The sequence below is a fragment of the Lepidochelys kempii genome, chromosome 8 (genome assembly GCF_965140285.1).
Source record: "Lepidochelys kempii isolate rLepKem1 chromosome 8, rLepKem1.hap1, whole genome shotgun sequence".
Lineage (NCBI taxonomy): Eukaryota > Metazoa > Chordata > Testudines > Cheloniidae > Lepidochelys > Lepidochelys kempii.
Genome location: NC_136387.1, coordinates 54278884 through 54296161, shown reverse-complemented (window position 1 = coordinate 54296161; position 17278 = coordinate 54278884). Strand labels below are relative to the sequence as shown.

Genomic DNA, 17278 nt, shown 5'->3' with positions numbered 1-17278 from the left:
TGAGAAGTTCTTATTTCATCAGCCCAGGAAGAGGCAGGAGGAAGGGGAGCTCTAGGGGAGCTTAGCTCCCAAACTCAGGGCAGGGAGAGTAGGAGGGACGTTCCGTCAGTTTCCCCAAGACCACTTCTTTCCCCTCACTGACTGCATTCCCTGTCCCATCCCACAAATGTTTTTAGACACAAACTTGGAATGTGGTAATGTTGGTCAAGAAGGATTCCTGTCATAAAAATTCTTATATGGCCCTACCTTACAGGAAAGTTCTGAAAGGGTAAAATTCAGCTCTGCCATAAGTGAGTGGAACGCTCATTGATTTCAATTCTGCTTGTTCCAGACCCGAATTGGTTGGATCCCACATGCAGAGAAAATAAATGCAGTGGCTGTGTCTACATGTGCCCCTTTTTATAAATATACCTAGGCACAGAAATCAGAACGCTCCAATTTCCTAGCCAAATTTTCATAATCATAACTTGTAACCTGAGCTAGCCAGAAACGTTATCTAAGTCTCACAATTGCTAAACACTAAAAGAGATAAGAGCACTTTGACCACCTAGCTAGAGAGAGGTGGTAACCCCTCAGTGTTCCTTCCTTTTTCTTTTTATTGTAGTTGTTATGGTTAGAAATTCTAAGATACTTCCTATGTACAAATAAGAGTTAAAAACGTGTCAAGGTAATAAATCAAAGTAATGAAAAGCCTAGATGTAAAAGGAGACAAGTTCACAAATGATATATTTTATAAACTTTTTACCGAGTGACAACTGTATTTTACAAAGTGAGGCATTAACAATTGTATGGCAAGCAGAATGTATAACTTGAGCCTAGGAATTTCAAAGTACCCTATAGGAGTTAGGCTCTCAAATCCCACTGAAATTTTCCCTTTGAAATTCTGCCTACATTCCTAGCAAAATACTGATTAAAAAACAGCACAGGAGGGGGTTCCTTTAACCACATGGGAACCTCATGTAACTGTGTAACCTGTGGAGGACAGTAATTGAGCTTGCTGTAGAAAAAACACATGATCAACAGTTAAGTCTCTTTGTGCCAATGGCAGAGATTTTGAAACAAATAGGGATTGTATTTGTTGGGAATAGTGAATAGTGGGATATACAGTAAAGAGGTCTTACCTGGTCTGAAGTTGCTTCCCTTTTTCCATAAATCCAATGTTTCCCCCTTGTAGATGGGGTGGCTACATTCCGCGCCTTCCTGAAGACAGAGTTCAGCGAGGAGAATCTGGAGTTCTGGCTGGCCTGTGAGGAGTTCAAAAAGACCCGGTCGACAACCAAACTGGCATCCAAAGCCCACAGGATCTTTGAAGAATTCATTGATGTGCAAGCTCCTCGAGAGGTTGGTAGGCATACACACTCTGGTGGGATTAATCTGAGAGACAGGTATTGCAGGGAAACTCACTTGGCAAGGGGAAGGAAAGGAGGGTTGGGTACATCATGTTTGCCACATCTCTCTCCATTACCAGTGACTCATATCCCCAGTGCTGGGATTTTGTACTCTTCAGGGGACCACTGCAGAGGTAATGAGCCGATCAATGATTTCACTGGCTACTGTTGGCCAGTGTGTCTGGATATTTGAGTTACTGCAGCCTGCATCCCAAAGCGTCCAGTGGGGAACCTCTGCAAATCAACAGATAGAGACATCACTCCTTCATTCTTTCACAAGTATCAAAATTATTGCCTTATAGGTCCCCAAAACTGCCTTCAACAACACTCCCAGCAACTGCTCTAACCTGTTGAATCTCCAAGAGTTAGGGAGTATGTGGCAATCTAGGCCCTACACCCCTCTGAATCTGTATTATTCAGCATTGTTATAATTGCTGAAAGTTACGAGCAATAGCACACTGTGCTGAATAGAAAGTGTAGCCACAATTTAGAGTTTGGACTTGTGAATTCTCCTTTAACATAGTCACAGTTTATGATGTTATATCCTGCATTGTGATGTCATATTGCTTATTCAGAGAGGGCCTGCTTACAGATTCCTCTAGTGAATGTGTACCCGATTTCCAAGAGGGCTTCCAGCGGGGAAAACCTCAGACTTTACCCACAACTTGTGACTTGCTAATATTGGTAATCTGGGGCCTCTGATGGGGCACATGCCCATCCCCCTGGTGGAAAGGCTAACGAGCATTCCTGCAATCAGGGACTGTCAATTAGGTGCACCAGCAGAACATGCTACGCCTGTAGAAGTGGGGCTTAAAAGGGTGATCCTGGCCAAGGGGGGAGTTTTTCCAGGAACAAGGAAGCTTCTAGGGCATGCTAGTGAGCTCCAGCAACAAGGGAAATTGAGCCTTAGGCAGCTGCTAACATTTTCCTTCAAGCCCCACCCCATTTGAGGCAGATAGACACTACAATCTTGGTATAAGTAAAAGGCCATGAACTGTGATAAGTCCTGGGAAGTGCACCCAGGGGCTAGAGTCAAGGAGACTATAAATTGGATGCTGAAAAGACCCTGGGAGTGAGCTGAGCTTCTGCTGGGAACAATAAGATTGCCCAGGAGTCGGGGCTCCTGGTGGGGACCCAGGGGCAAGAGACTCAAAGGTACTTTGGCTCAAGCCCAAGCTGAGATTTGGCTGACTACAGGGCCAAATTGAATTCCCACAGGAGTCAATGGCAGTCTTTCTGATTATGTCAACTGGAGTGGGAGGTGATCCAGCATCCTGTGGCACTGAATGCATTCCAGCTGGGATTAGACACTTGGGTTTAGGTTAGATTAGGAGGTGTCGATCCCTATGATATCTAAAGGGTTTGGTCTTTCCTAAAATCAGATCGCACAGTCATGACCTTTGGTGTATCAAAATTTTAAATGACCCACCAGCATGATGCACAGCCAACTAATGCTGTAACCATCTGAGGGGAGGCACAGATAAAGGTTTCCTTTCTTGACTGCACTATATTTGTGTACCACAGAAGCCTCCCTATTCAAAAGATTAATAATTGCAAACTCTCTCACACAGGAATTGCTTTGCAGCCATCTTTCTCATGACAACCACAGTTAAGCCTGGCTGTTTGTCAGGGCAAAAATCTGGGAAAATTCATAGATTTGTCACAGCAAAAATGCTAAAATTATGCGTTTAGGGGGTTTAAAATGGAAAAGTCGAGGCACAATATTTTTTAGTAAGTAGTTGTCATGGGAAATTATGAGAAAATTCAAACAGTTTATTGTAAAACAAAAATAACTTAAAGCTATTTAATAAGATTTTAGTAACAGTTTAAAATTGCTAACAATTCATTATTCTACACACTAAATGTATAGAGAGCCAAATTTGTAAAAATTCATAGGAGTCTTGATGAGTGATGGGATAGCTGGGGTGACAAAGACTCTGAGTCAACATTTTCAGACTTGCAGTAGGTGCCTAAAGTTAAGCACCTAAATTCACACCTAGGCACCTACATAAAAATGGTCTGGTTTTCAGAGGTGCTAAGCACACACAGCTAATATTGAAATTAATATGGATTGAAGTGCTTAACTTAAGCCACCTAAATTAGAAAATTTGTGCAGTGACTTATTATGAATCCCTCCCTCTCCCACCCCAAAAGGTTATGTTGTTGTGTTATTAGTCGTGGCTGTGACAAACATACACTCTTAACTATATAAAGCAGAGTTACTCTATATAATTCTTCTTGTTGTCTCTTTCCCTAGGTGAACATAGACTTCCAGACACGAGAGGTGACAAGAAATAATGTGCAGGAGCCCTCACTATCTTGCTTTGACCAGGCCCAGGGGAAAGTGCGCAGCCTCATGGAGAAAGACTCTTACCCCAGGTTCCTGAGATCCAAAATTTACACAGACCTGCTGACCCAAACCCAGAGGAAGCTCAGCTAGAGCAGGGATGGGACCCTCAGAAACCATAAGCTTCCCATGGCAGCCAAAACCATTTCCAAATGTGAAACTTCATTGGTGTTTAAAAAAAGCGGTGGTAAAGGAGGAAGGGGAGAGAGAAAGGGGGAGCCCATTTCAGAGTGTGACCCAAACGCAGTACTAGGACTCTTTGTAGAGTCTGTGCGTGTGTTTGGCTAGTGGTAGCACCTAGCAGATTCTGGCCTATTCAGGATCATAAATATGTCCTCTGTGGTGCACTGGGTCATCTATCAAGAAAGCAGGTTTCCCAAAACTTACTACACTGGTTAGTTCGTAAATAATGCCAATATGAACTTCCATCCCTCCAGACCTCTTCCCCACGCTCACCTATCTCACATATTTGGAGGGGACACTAAGGGCAGTCATGTAACTGAGCACAATCCAAAGCAGTGCTGTCGATCATGTGAGGGCGTGGGCAGCTGGAACTCCAAGCTAGAGACCATGGGGTTCCAAAAGCTACAGGCCTTGAGCTGTCTCCCCGGGTAGAATTGATCAACTGAGTCAGCTCTTTCTTCCATTTTTGTTGCTCACACTGTGATGTCAGCCATGATCTTGCTGCACCCCCTCCCTATCTGATGATGCCCCCCAACCCTAAAGTCCTTCTCTTTAGGGGAGGGAAGCTGAATGTTATTTTCACATGCATTGTCAAGGAGCCAAAGTTTCCTCCCCAGGAGGCCAAACCAAAAGCCCTTACTAGAAATGGTTCTAGTACAAATTATAATTATTATTTGATTGATTTGTTTTGTGGGAGCAGATAGGAGCCCCAGGCACGTTGCAGGGCCCCACTGTGCTAGGCTCTATACCAAAACCATAACAAAAAGATACTTCTTGCCCCAGAAGAGCTTTGTAGTGTTGGGAGGCAACATGTGATGTTCCATCATGCTAATCCCTAACAAGAAAGGGGAACGTAGGAGCTGCCTGTTATGTGAGAACACACGTTTCATGCATTGCATGATTGGGCATGACTGGGAGAGGTAATTGTAAAGGGATTTGTGTGCAACGTAGCACACCACACACAACACTTAAAAACAGCCTCTGTCCTGACCTCATGCAGCATCTGATAACATTGATACTGAAGTTATTTGTATTTATTGTCCATAGATTGCTTTTATTTATTGATTGCTAACTGTGTGTTCAGTGCTGTACAGATAAATATGGAGACGTGGTCCCTACTGTGAAAACAGACAAGGCAGTGGAAACATGTCATGCACTGGATGAGTCCAGTTTTGAAGCAGTATATAAGACACTTATTTGCTGTTGTATTTTCCATATTTTTGTTGCATAGCTTAAGGAAAGATTATGCACAGACATCAACTGTGTCACACAACCACCAAGTTATGCATAAATAAATTTACAGTAGGCTCCAATTTCTATGTTTAGGGTGGTTTGTGGGTTTGCTATCCAAAAAAGTTTGGATTAAAAATTTGATTCAAAATTGAGTAAACAGGATGGCCTGGAGTCTAAAGCTACACACAGCAAAGTAGGGAAAAGCTGCATGGGTCTCAAAAGGTATTGCACATCCATGCATTAGGTAGGACACAGCTTTCAAGCTCTGTTTGGAGGGATGCTGTGCCGGGGAAGCTGCTGGATGTATAGCCTCTGTTCTGTAGTCATTATGAGGTTTCTCTCGTTAGGATGAACGGTTTTGTTAGTGCATTGCTGTTTTTATTCAATAAATGTCTTCCCAGTCCTATCTCTATAATGTGAGCACTGGATGGAATTGACACTCGGGCTGAATGGGAAGGGGAGAGGAGAGAGAGAGCTGATGCATGATTAGGTGTGGAGGGGCTTAGCTTTACTGAACAGGAGTTCACTCATATGCCATTGCCATTGACCAGTAACCAAAGTTTTGCATGGTGGTGACACTTGGGCTCCAGGTGACTGGGTATTTGTGGTTCTGGAATCACAATGAGGGTAGGGAGCATGGTTGTCTCATTTCAGAGTCATGTGCAGCAGGTCAGAGTTCTTAGGCACCAGAGCGTATATGCTGTATAGGGAAAATGTGTTTTCTAAGGAAAGATTACCTTACAGCATTTGACAGCACTGTTTGTGCTGTAAGTGATTCTCTACTTTTCATTTTGCAGACCACTTTGTAAGAGAGAGACCCTCTCATGGGTCAATTTTCATTCTATTAGAGGGACCATCAGAAAGGGCATTGAGACCTATGATCTGAGAACCATTGTTTACCGATGTCCTTTACAACTGGATTGTAAAATAAATGGCAGGGACTGGAACACAGGTTTGCAAGGTGTGTGGAACTCAGCCTGTGTAACGCTGACAGATCCCGGTTGTCAGCGGGTGGGATCAAAACTGGGGCCTCTGGAGCTTAGTGCATGAGCCTCTACCACATGAGCTAAAAGCTGTTAGCTAAGCCTATAGAGCAGGCTCATTTTATCTCTCTCTATCCCTAGTGGTCTCACTAGGTGCCACTAGATGGAACACAACACCACACCCAGGAGGTGTGTGGGTTACATCTGCACCCAAAGGCAGGCCCTATAGTACAGCCCCTCTATCTATTTTCTTTAAAAGTACCTCTAGAACAGTGGTTCTTAACCTGGGGTGCACGCACCCCCTGGAGGTGCGAGATGCCCTTTCTGGGGGTGAGAGACATGCCAGATTTTTTTTAGAAGGTAAATCACTGAAAACACAAATTAGTCACAGGCACATAAGTACAACTATATTTTATCAAACCTATGTATTTATTAATATTATACATTTTAACGATTACTGTAATATACAAATAAAAATATATCTAGGTTTAAAGAACTGACCTACTTCAATGAATTTTGATAAGGGGTGCAAGAACGTATTTTGAGAACCAAAAGGGTGCAGGCTGCAGTAAAGGTTAAGAACCACTGCTCTAGAATCTATCATGAATTCCCTTAGTCTATACATTTTGTCAACCTAGCAAACAAGATTGCAGAGGTAACTATCTCAGGAACCTTGTGCAAGGCACTAGAAGGAATCAAAGACTGAAATTATTCTTTGATTATTCCTGGGCTATATTTTTGTCCTACTAAACAGAATTAAACCACATATACATCCCCATTGTGCTGCAGGTGTAAGATAAAAGTGCAAGGGGGGACGGTGGGGGAGATCACTGAGAGACGCTGGGGAAAAAAATTTACTCACATCACTCCACAGGGTTCATGGAACATTCTGAATGTGTTTTCTGTGCAAGTGGAGGCAGACACCAAGAGAGAGCTACTGAGGAATTGCAGTGAACTCTTCTCCCTGTGACACAAACTGTGGCACCCTCATTTAGGGCTATGCTGTCTTTAGATGTGGGAAGCTCCTGTTGTGTTAAGTTGCAGTCAATGGGAGCTGGATGCACAGAATTTGCTCCTTAATGCAGAAGTGTCTAGGTGACTCCTTGCATGAACGTGAACTGGTGCATGAAACCAGTGATTCTACAGCTTTTGAACTGGTGAGCACACTCCTCAATCTGACAGGATAGGCATACCTATATGGTGCCTTTCAGGTACTGGTTGAAAGGTCTTAGCTGTCTTTTATGACACTATGGTCTGGGACAGACACCATAAGTGACAACACTGAAAGTGCTGAGATTGTGAAGGCAGGGGAGGGCTATGTATATCTTATCTTTTATATTAATCCACATATTGTGGCTGTGAATGCAAAGGGTGCATATATACACAACTCTGTCCTTTTTTCCAAGTGAAGAATCATTGAAACAGAATGTAGGACTGGAAGGAACATTAATAAATCTAGTCCAGTCCCCTGCACTGAAGCAGGATTAAGTATCATCTAGACCAGAATGTAAGTGAAAGTGCTAGTGGGGGATGCGTAGTCAGTGCTTTTTAAAGAGAAGAAAGTTGGTCATTTTTACTTCTTGTTTATAAGGCACCCAAAAAGGCTCCATCCACAGCACATTAAACACTCCGGGGATACTTCAGCAGATGGTATCCTCAGTATCTGCTAGTACTTCCCAGCCCTTTGGGAGGCCAACCTATTCAGCAGAGAGCTCAGCCTGCTATAGAAGTATTGTGAGAAAATATTGCACAGGTCGAGTCAGCCAGTTGGCATAAAAAAAGGAGTGAAGTGAGAGTTTCTGCATGACTGGGAATGAAGGGCAAGTATAGCTAGACAGCTGAGGGCTGGATGGAAAGTATATGGGATGGGGAGGAGAAGGGAGGTTTCTCCCACCAACTAGAGGGGGTGAGACAGTTGACTGTCCATTTACAAAGACCTCCCCAGGCTGAGTGATTTTACCTGATGTAAGCTGTATGCTCCCACTCCTTTGCTTCTATCGCTTCATCCAGACAAGATGATTGGGGTGAAGCTATGGAAAATTTGACACTATTGCAGGTTTTGGAACAGACTGGGCAGCTGGCCAGATCAGTGCCCATCCCCATGCTAAAATATCTGCAGGACTTCCTGATGCATGCTCAGTGTGGTTCTCACCAACATTGCTGTCTTGAGCTCCACTACTATTCATGGCAGTAAGGCCAGATAGAAAACAACCTAATGATTTAAAGCCTTTTTTTTTAAACACAAGAAATTAGCATAATTTGCTGGTTTTTATGCCAAATGACAGCTTGAATTGAATGAAAATAGGAAAGTTATGTAATCGCCTCCTTTAAAATCAGGAGCTCGTGAAGAAAATAGTGATTTAGCATCAGCCATTGCAAATACTACGCTAGTCTAGAAGGATAAATCCTCAAAGATAAATACCCTGCCTTTACTTCAACTCTTATTTTATGTTAAAGGGGCATCAACAACTTATCACACTTCCCTCTGAAAATTCTGGACCCAGTATTGTTATAACGAAGGGTGCTATAATCGAAAGGGGTGGGAGAAAAAATTGTTTCTTTCTACCTCTGCATTTGACAACACTTTGCATATTTCCCCTGAACAGCTTGTCAATTTGTGAAGATCTCTGACAAGAGGGAAGAGCAAATACTTTTAAAAATAGGAAAATGCAATTTTAAAGTTACCAAATTTCAGAGGGACACAGAGGCCGGGGTAGACATTGAAACTGCTTTTAACCTTTTCCCCCGCTTAACCAGATTTGAAGCTGTCTATGTCCCTTTAAATGTAAACATGAGTGCACTGATGAGTCCATGCCTTCCACACTGGGAAGTATGAAGGTCCAGGTCTTGATCATCTTGGGGTATGTCTACACTACAGCCTAGTCTATGGCACTGCAGCTGTGCACGGTAGGAAGCATCTACACTATGGCGCTACATCACCAGAATGGGTTTTTCCATCAGTGTAGGTAATCCACCTCTCTGAGAGGCAGGAAGCTAGGCTGATGGAAGAATCCTTCCTTTGACTGCATCTGTACAGGGGTAGGTCACCCTAATTATGGGTGCAAAAATTTTCACAAGCCCTGACCAATGTGGCTAGATTGACCTAAGTTTTAGGTATAGACTATGCCTGAGTATTGAAGGAATATATGTGTGAGTGAGTGCATGTAGGAGCGAATGTGTATGTGCTTTATATATAAATTTAATGTTTTCCAGTAGAGGATCTTTACTGTGATTTAGACTGTAAACATTAGACTAGGATAACACATAAGTGATATAAAATGAGCTGTTAGCGTTTCTTTGCGGCGTATGTAAGATTGGCGAGTAATGGGAAATGTAAAGTTCTGCTGTGCTTCCAACGACCCGTAACAGCACATATATCAAACTGAACTGAATGTTCATTGATATAGAAACAAAACTGAAATGTTTACAGCATACAGAGCAATATCAAAGCATACCTCATGCCAGTCCCTGAGTGCCTCTCACCTGTCAGTGCATATCTGTCTCCTCTCCCTGTAGGCCTCTCACTTGTCCCTATAAACCTACCCTCACATTCCCCATACCTGTCCCTATGTACTTATTGCTTCTCATTTTATCTCTGCACACACGTTCAATATCCTCACAAAGCTGTCCCTGCATACCTCTTGTCCATGGATACCTTTCCCCTCTTCTCACCAACCTCTTAGCCATCACTGCATACCTATTATTTCATGGTTCTCATTTATCCTCACATACCCGTCCCTACAGACTTGTCTTCTGTTGTCACATACCTATTCATGATGCCTCTCATTTTCCCCAGATACCTGTCTGCTGTCTTTTCATATCATTCCAGCATACCTCTGACTGTCACTACACACTCTGCTGTGTAGCTGTCACCTGTCCCTACACACCAATTGCCTGTCATCTCTTACCTGTCAGCTTCACACATCCTGGCTGCATTCCATTCACCTCTTGTGCTGGAGCTGCTGTAGTCATCTTATGTCTTAATACAGCACTTGCTCTGACACACAAGTCAAAGCTCATGGAACTGAAACCAAGGTCTGTTTGCTGCTACGTCAGAAATGATTTCCCCCTCACACACATTTGTTGGGCATTCTGAAGCTTTTGGCTTGTTCCTAACTTTGTGTCCCCTTTTCTCCATCTTTAAAGCTTCACATGCCACGTTTGCTGGCAGGGTGTGACAAAGTGGGGGGGGGGGGGGCTGGTGCTGTCGTTACTCTGGTTCTACTATTAGATTAGGAGTCAATAGCTGTTTTGTTGGGATTACTGCTGTGCTTCCTTTTAGCGTCCCAATTTCCACAAGGTTGTGTTCATATACAGATGTCTCTTATATTTGCTTAGTCATGGTGGGTTATTTTTGCTCTGCACCGCCCCTTGGCTTTATTAAAAAGCTGTACCTCTAATTCAAGGCTGTGTAATAAACTCAGTTGACGCTCCAGGGCATGTATGTGGAAGGGTAAGGGGGCAGGGAAGGAAGGGAACTGTGAGGCGGAGTCTCTAATCACTAAAAAATGAACCATTTGTGCAGAAAGGCACGTAAGGAGAGACTGGCTGTCTGAGGCTCTTGGGAGAATCCACAAGCCAAGGGTGTTGTGGAGGTCTTGGCTCTGGTGTTAGGCTCTTGTCTCCGGTCACTGCTTCACACTTTCAGTCCTTTTCTGTCGGGTTTGAAGCCCAGCTGACCAGTTAACTGACCCAGATGGGCTGTGGTCCAATTCCCAGCTTATTTTCCTCTCTGGTATTCACAGTACAATTTGCTAAGCTAGAGTGGTGGAGCTGCTATTGACTCAATGGTCTGCTCTTGTATCTGTATGTATCCCAGTACTCTTCACCCTTTCACGCTGCTGGGCCCACAGGCTGAATCTAAACCACTGCAGATCAGGATCAGCTCTGCTTTCACATCCTGTAGAGCAGTGGTTCTCAAACTAGGGCAGCCACTTGTTCAGGGAAAGCCCCTGGCGGGCCGGGCTGGTTTGTTTACCTGCCGTGTCTGCAGGTTCGGCCGATCGCGGCTCCCACTGGCCGTGGTTTGCCGCTCCAGGCCAACGGGGCTGCAGGAAGGGCGGCCAGCACATCCCTCAGCCCGCACCGCTTCCCGCAGCCTCCGTTGGCCTGGAGCGGCCAGTGGGAGCCGCGATCAGCTGAACCTGCGGACTCTGCAGATAAACAAACCGGCCTGGCCTGCCAGGGGCTTTCCCTGAAAAAGTGGCGGCCCTAGTTTGAGAACCACTGCTGTAGAGTGCAGAGCCAACCACATTGCAGTATGAGGAGTATCTCTGTATATTGCTCTGCTCATGTCTACACCTGCCAGTTAAAAAGGGATGGGGGAGGGGAGAAGGACGTGTGATTTTATATTTACTTATGCAACAGAATGGGTCTCAGTGGGATTTCCAGCAATGAGAGCAGGCAATGAGTAATCCATGGGATGGAACTGGCTTCTTTAAGAACTGTGAGCCAAGTGTCTCATCTCCCTTATATTGTTTCTCTTCCTTTCTTTACAATCAGAACAGGAACCTGGGTTTCCATTTTTCCTTGTGTCAAAGCCACCAATACCACCTTGAATCTGCATCCTTCATTAAAAGGATCAGAAATAAGGATGCCAGTGAAAACACTGAATGGGGAGAGGGAACTTTCAGTACCAGCTGGTATTACTAGGCTGGGTAATTTGGTACCAGGCCTGAGCAGAATGCAAGTTAAGGTGTCCTCCTAACCACACATGCTTCCAGGAACTTTGTGTGGTTCAGAAGGACTCATGAGAGCCTTAGCTTAGGGAGGAGTGAATTGCAAATTGAATCACAGGACAGCTTGACTTGGAGCCCAGCTTCTTTAAGATACTGTCTATTCTATGGTTTTCATGCCATGACCATCACCATGGTATCTGCACACCAGAGTTGTTGTTAGCAGAGCTTCAACTGCAGTTTGGACAGGACCTAGAAGCTGATCTCTGTAGATCTTCCTATTTGCCATGGAAGTTTAAGATGAAGGCAGTGGTTAGGGTTTCCATCTGGAGTTCCCTCTACATTAGCAGCTCTTGTTTGAAAGAGTCACTTAGACCCAATTCATGAGAGATATTTGGCTGATGTCTTTGTCACTGATTTATGTCATTACAATGTAAAATGGAATACTGTCATTCACCTTTACTGTAGCAAATACTGTGAGGATGTAATAAACACAAACTGAAAACTATTTCCTCTGTGCCTGCGGGTTTCCTTCTTTCTTTACTCACATTCAGGAGGAGAAAAGATCTTTCACTGCTTTATCTATCTGCTCGGAATCTCCCTCCCCCTCTGCCAGCTATTCTCATCCTGTGAATTGATTTGACTGGCCCAGAGATTTTCAGTGATCCCATGGTAGCAGTTGGTCTTCTGTACAGTCCTGCCTTGTGATGCAGCAACCTAGGTCTAGTTGTGTTGGAAGAAGAGTGGTGGAGGAGAGGGACAAGGATGCTGGCAGCAGAGGGAATGTAAGGAAAGCAAAGGATGGTCCCTCAGGTTCCCCTGAGGAACTGCTGTCCATGTTCAGAGCTGAAGAAGGAGACAGCACACCTAAATCTACTATTGTCATCAGCTTCAGAGAGTCTGCCTAGTGTCTAAGGCAAAAAAATATTGTGGGGGCATGACCTCTCTTTTATAAGAATAATGCAAAGGATTCCCAAAATGTCAGCTATTGCTTGTATCTGCAAATGGATTAGTCAGGGTGTAGACTAAAAAGATGCATATTCTGCTTTAGCCTAGCTCCTGCAGAGCAGACATACTACTTATGGAGGAAATGTCAGCCAAGACATTAAGCTTTGCGGAGCACAACTGCAACTGGAACCAGCAGTGGGTCTCCCTTCCCCTACCTGTTGTACACATTACAGGTGCAGAGGAAGCCACTTCTGCCAGATGAATCTAGCAGAGCAAGGGAAGTTACTCTAATAGAATAATGCAGTCGGTACAATGTGTCAGCAGAAGACTGAAGGAAAGCAGCAGTGCAGGGGAGACCGAATGCTTCAAGAGTGGGGGGGAATCACACACAAAGCGATGACAGATTTCCTCCCTTTGCCTTTTGAGAAGAAACTTAGTTCCGACAAACGGAACAACTGGCTATTTAATTGGGTATAAGTAATAGCCAACATGGATGAGTCCAGAACAAATCATGCCAAACCAACTGCATTTCCTTCTCTTACAGGATTTCTGGCCTAGTGGATGGGGGGAAGCTGTAGACATGATGTATCTTTACACAGGCACCGACTTTCTAATGTGCCAGGGGGGGGGGCCTCGACCACCACTTTCTAATGTGCCCCAGGCCCTGCCCCCACTCCACCCCTTCCTCCAAGGCCCTGCCTCTGCCCACCCCCACTCCATGCCCACCCCATTCCACCCTCTCCCCTCACTGGGCTGTGCCCTCACTCCTCCCCCTTCCTCCCCAAGCCTTCTGCATGCCGTGAAATAGCTGATCATAGCAGGTGGGAGGCTTGGGCAGGGAGGGAGGGAGGAGAAATCGCTGATTAGCGGGGCCTGCCAGCAGGCAGCAAACACTGGGAGATAGGGGAGGAGTTGATAGGGGGCTGCCTGTGGGTGCTCAGCACCCACCATTTTTTCACAATGGATGCTCCAGCCCCGAGCACCCACGGAGTTGGCACCTGTGTATCTTGATTGAGTAAATATTTTGACACAGTCCTACATAACTAGGGAAATGTGGTCTAGATGAAATTACTAGAAGGTTGTGGCAAAACTGGTTGAAAGACTACACTCAGAAAGTAGTTATCAAGGGTTTGCTACAACAGGAGAGTGGCTGTGGGATATCTGCTTGCTGAGCCAGATATAAAGTTTTCTTTACAGGTGTTCTCCTGCAGGACATGTTACGTAAGCAGCCTGTTTTTCAGAGAGCAGTCAGAAGCAGTGATGTGTTCAGAGAGCAAATTACCTTTACTGGCCCATTAATTCAGCTAGGTATGGAATGAAATGGCTGTGTTGGAGGCAGCATGTCTGGGTCATCAGTGTTTCACGTGACCATGCTTCTCCCTATGCAGAAGGATCTTATGCATCTCCCCTATGCTACTGATACAAGTACAATGATAATGTACTATTTGTTTTTGATCACTTTCTTTTGTGTTTTGTAAATGCCTAACACATTGAGAATGCTAATTGTTCCCTGCCCTGGAGAGCTTCTATGATAAAAAATGGGTAGGCAAGCACACAAAGGGATGGGGTGCAATATGGGAGTGGTCAAGGTGGGAATTAGCCAGGGTAATGTAATGTTTGAATAGCATAGTGAATTCTTTTGTTTCTCTCCAAGCACCACCAGCTAGTCATAACCAGCCAGCTTCTTGTGTGTGTCTCGGTACATGCAGGAGTCCTCCACTTGAATGGGTAGAGGATAGTGGCCTTACAGACCAACTCAGGGAAGGTGTTTTATGCATGCAAGGTGGCACAGAAGAAATTACAGAGAGGCTGGTGGGAGCAGTAGGCAAATGGGCAAACAAGGCAATTGTCATTAGCAGAGCTAGATGGATAATACAGAGGGGCAGAGTTGCAAAGAGCAGACATGATATAGGATGGGGGTGTCAATGGAGGGATTCAAAGAAGGGACTGATATTGTGGGGGTGGGGGGAGACAGCATTTTGGGTGAACTGGAGGTGGGCAACTTGGGTGTCAAAGAGGCAGAGGTAATAACAATCCAGACAGGAGATTACAAGGGCCTAAATGAGAGAGTTAACTGTACGGGTGGAACGGAACAGATGGAACCTGGAAATATTTTGGAAGCAGCAGCAGCATTAGGGTTGAATGTGTGCGGCCAGAGAGAGGGAAGGAGTTAAGGATGACCCCTGGACTATGGGCCTGAGTGATGGGGTGGATGGTGGTGACAACAAATGGAGGATGGGGAGACTGTTTCGGAGGGAATATAAGGAATTTGGTTTTGTCATGTTAAACGTGAGGCGAGAAGGCATAAGAGAGCTAGGCTGAGATGCAGGATTGGATGGGTAGAAGCAAATGAGTGGTGGACAGGTACACTTGCAAATTATTAGCATCAAGATAGTAAGAGAGCCATGGCATGATCCAGAGAAAGGGTATAAACACAGGAGAGAAGGGGGCCAAGGAAAGAACCATCTGGGGCCATTAGGGACAGTGGGAGGGAGAAGGAAGAGTACCTGCCAGGCCCTGAGACACTAAATAGCCTCTGATTTGACATCCAGTCTTCAGCTCCCAGTGGATACCCTTTGGTTTTGCTGATACCCAGTCTAGTGCTTCCCAGCATTGTTCTCCTCCTGGTGGCCTGCAATCCCACCCAATCTGACTTTGTTCACAGAGCCCTTCACCTTCCCCAGGGGACAGTCTTCCTTATTATTCAGCTCCCACAGGGTGTTATTTTTTTAATAAGGCTGAACTGTTTTCATCTGGAATCATTACAAGGAAACTGCTCTATCCACTGTTCATTCCCATTCTCATATTCCTTTCCTAATGCCCTGCCCTCCTCCCTTCTTAGTTTTTTCCCTGGTTTCCTGACTCATGTCTCTAGATCAGTCTCTGAACTGAATTCCTCCCTCCAAAGTGTGTGCATTCAAGTGCAGAATTTGACCTTTAATATTGCTGTCTCTTTTCTGAGATAAGATATTTAGCCATAGTCTTCACTGTGTGCTGTAGAGTGATTGCAGTTGCCTGGAATGAAGTGAGAAGATTTAAAAACCTGCCATCAGCTCTCTCTATGTAGATATACGCTCAGATACTCTATAAAGAGAGAGCAAGCAGGGCAGATAACAGCAGTCCTTTGAAAAGCTCATTTGTAATTCTAATTTTTTATTTAAATAATCTCCTTCTGCACTGCTACAAATTTCCAGAGCAGCCGTTTCCATTTCTGGTTCATGCAACTACAGCGTGCTCTTTTGTTTTGAATCAATTAAATGACCCATAAGGTGGCCATTCTCCAGGCTAGGCAGAGGAACCTACACAGTGGCTGTCACATAACAAGAGCAGTCCATTCACGTGTGTAGGAGCAGGGCTCAAAACTGTATTAAAAACATACCTAAATTTCAGGATTCAAAGGCTTCCAGAGGCAATCAGAGCTTGGGAAAGGATGAGTGGAGGTCAGACTAATATAATATGAGTCCTGCAGAATGGGACTAAGCGGATCTATTCAATTAGTGATGGGCTGGTTACTTACTTTGGCTTGTCCTTTTCTAGTGAAAAATAAAATGCTCTAAATTAAAGCAGGAGGTGAAAAAAAAAAGTCACATCTGAGCCCCTGTGAACATTTTGCCCCTCTGAGCACTCTGTTGGGACTTGGCTCCTGTTTGCACCTGCTGCCTCTAAGAACTCTGCCAGGACTGAATGCCTCTTGCTCTGGGCACTATGCCAGAAATCCACTCTTAACAGCTCCAGCTGGCCCCCAACACTGCCTCCAGGACTCAGATCTTGAGATCTCCTAGGAGATACTGCTTGCTCTGTGCAGCCAAGATGCAGTTCCTGCAAGCTGCTGCTACATTAGAGCATTGTGCCACAGGGACATGCTCCAGCCACCCATGTGCCCTGTGGTTTCTGCTATTGGGCAGCAGTGTGCCAACAGAGAGCAGTAGCTCCAGGATCACTGCTGCCCAATGGCTTCCCGGGTGTGTTAAAATGACATGCCAGCAACTGCCAAATGAAATGAATTTGGGAGCAGAAGGATAGGAACAACTTACAAAAACATGAGTGGTTTTGTCCTTTAAGACACAGCATCCTGTTGCTGTATCTTACAGGGTCACGGCATCCTGCAAGGTCCCAGTGACAGAAACAATGCCCTGGCTGTGCCCACTTAGAAGCAGCACTTGTTAGTCTCCATAGCAATCGAAAGTCAGTGAACGGATGGCCAATGAGAGACACACTGCCAAACACTCCACGGCTGAAAGGCAGAACGTCTGGGTGAAGACAGACATGGCAGAAAATATCAAAGGTGTCCAGGCTACCTGCTCAAATTCAGGTGTGCCAAGGGCAGGAAAATGTAGACATGTGAGAATCTAACTGCCTGTGGTAGTGGCCTGTTCCTCCCTTACCACCTCCTCCCTCTCTCACCTTCATATCTTCCCTCACGATATTCCTGTACCCGGGATCCCAGTGCAGCTCTAGGTGCCAAACATCCTCACTCGCTGCTGTTTCAAATCCCTCCTCAAACCCTCTGCTTTCACCAGG

The 17278-nt window shown here is 45.0% G+C and overlaps 1 protein-coding gene across 3 annotated transcripts in view; it reads left to right on the top strand.

Moving 5' to 3' along the window:
- The window catches only part of RGS8 (regulator of G protein signaling 8), a 43046-nt gene extending 31759 nt beyond the window's left edge, over positions 1-11287 (top strand). For all 3 annotated transcript variants that reach the window (XM_073356604.2, XM_073356603.2, XM_073356605.2), the window contains 2 exons: positions 1175-1341; positions 3646-11287. In XM_073356604.2, the coding sequence (XP_073212705.1) occupies positions 1175-1341; positions 3646-3828 (350 nt within the window). In that variant the 3' untranslated portion in view covers positions 3829-11287. The remainder of the gene's footprint in view (positions 1-1174; positions 1342-3645) is intronic.
- Positions 11288-17278: the final 5991 nt, after the last annotated feature.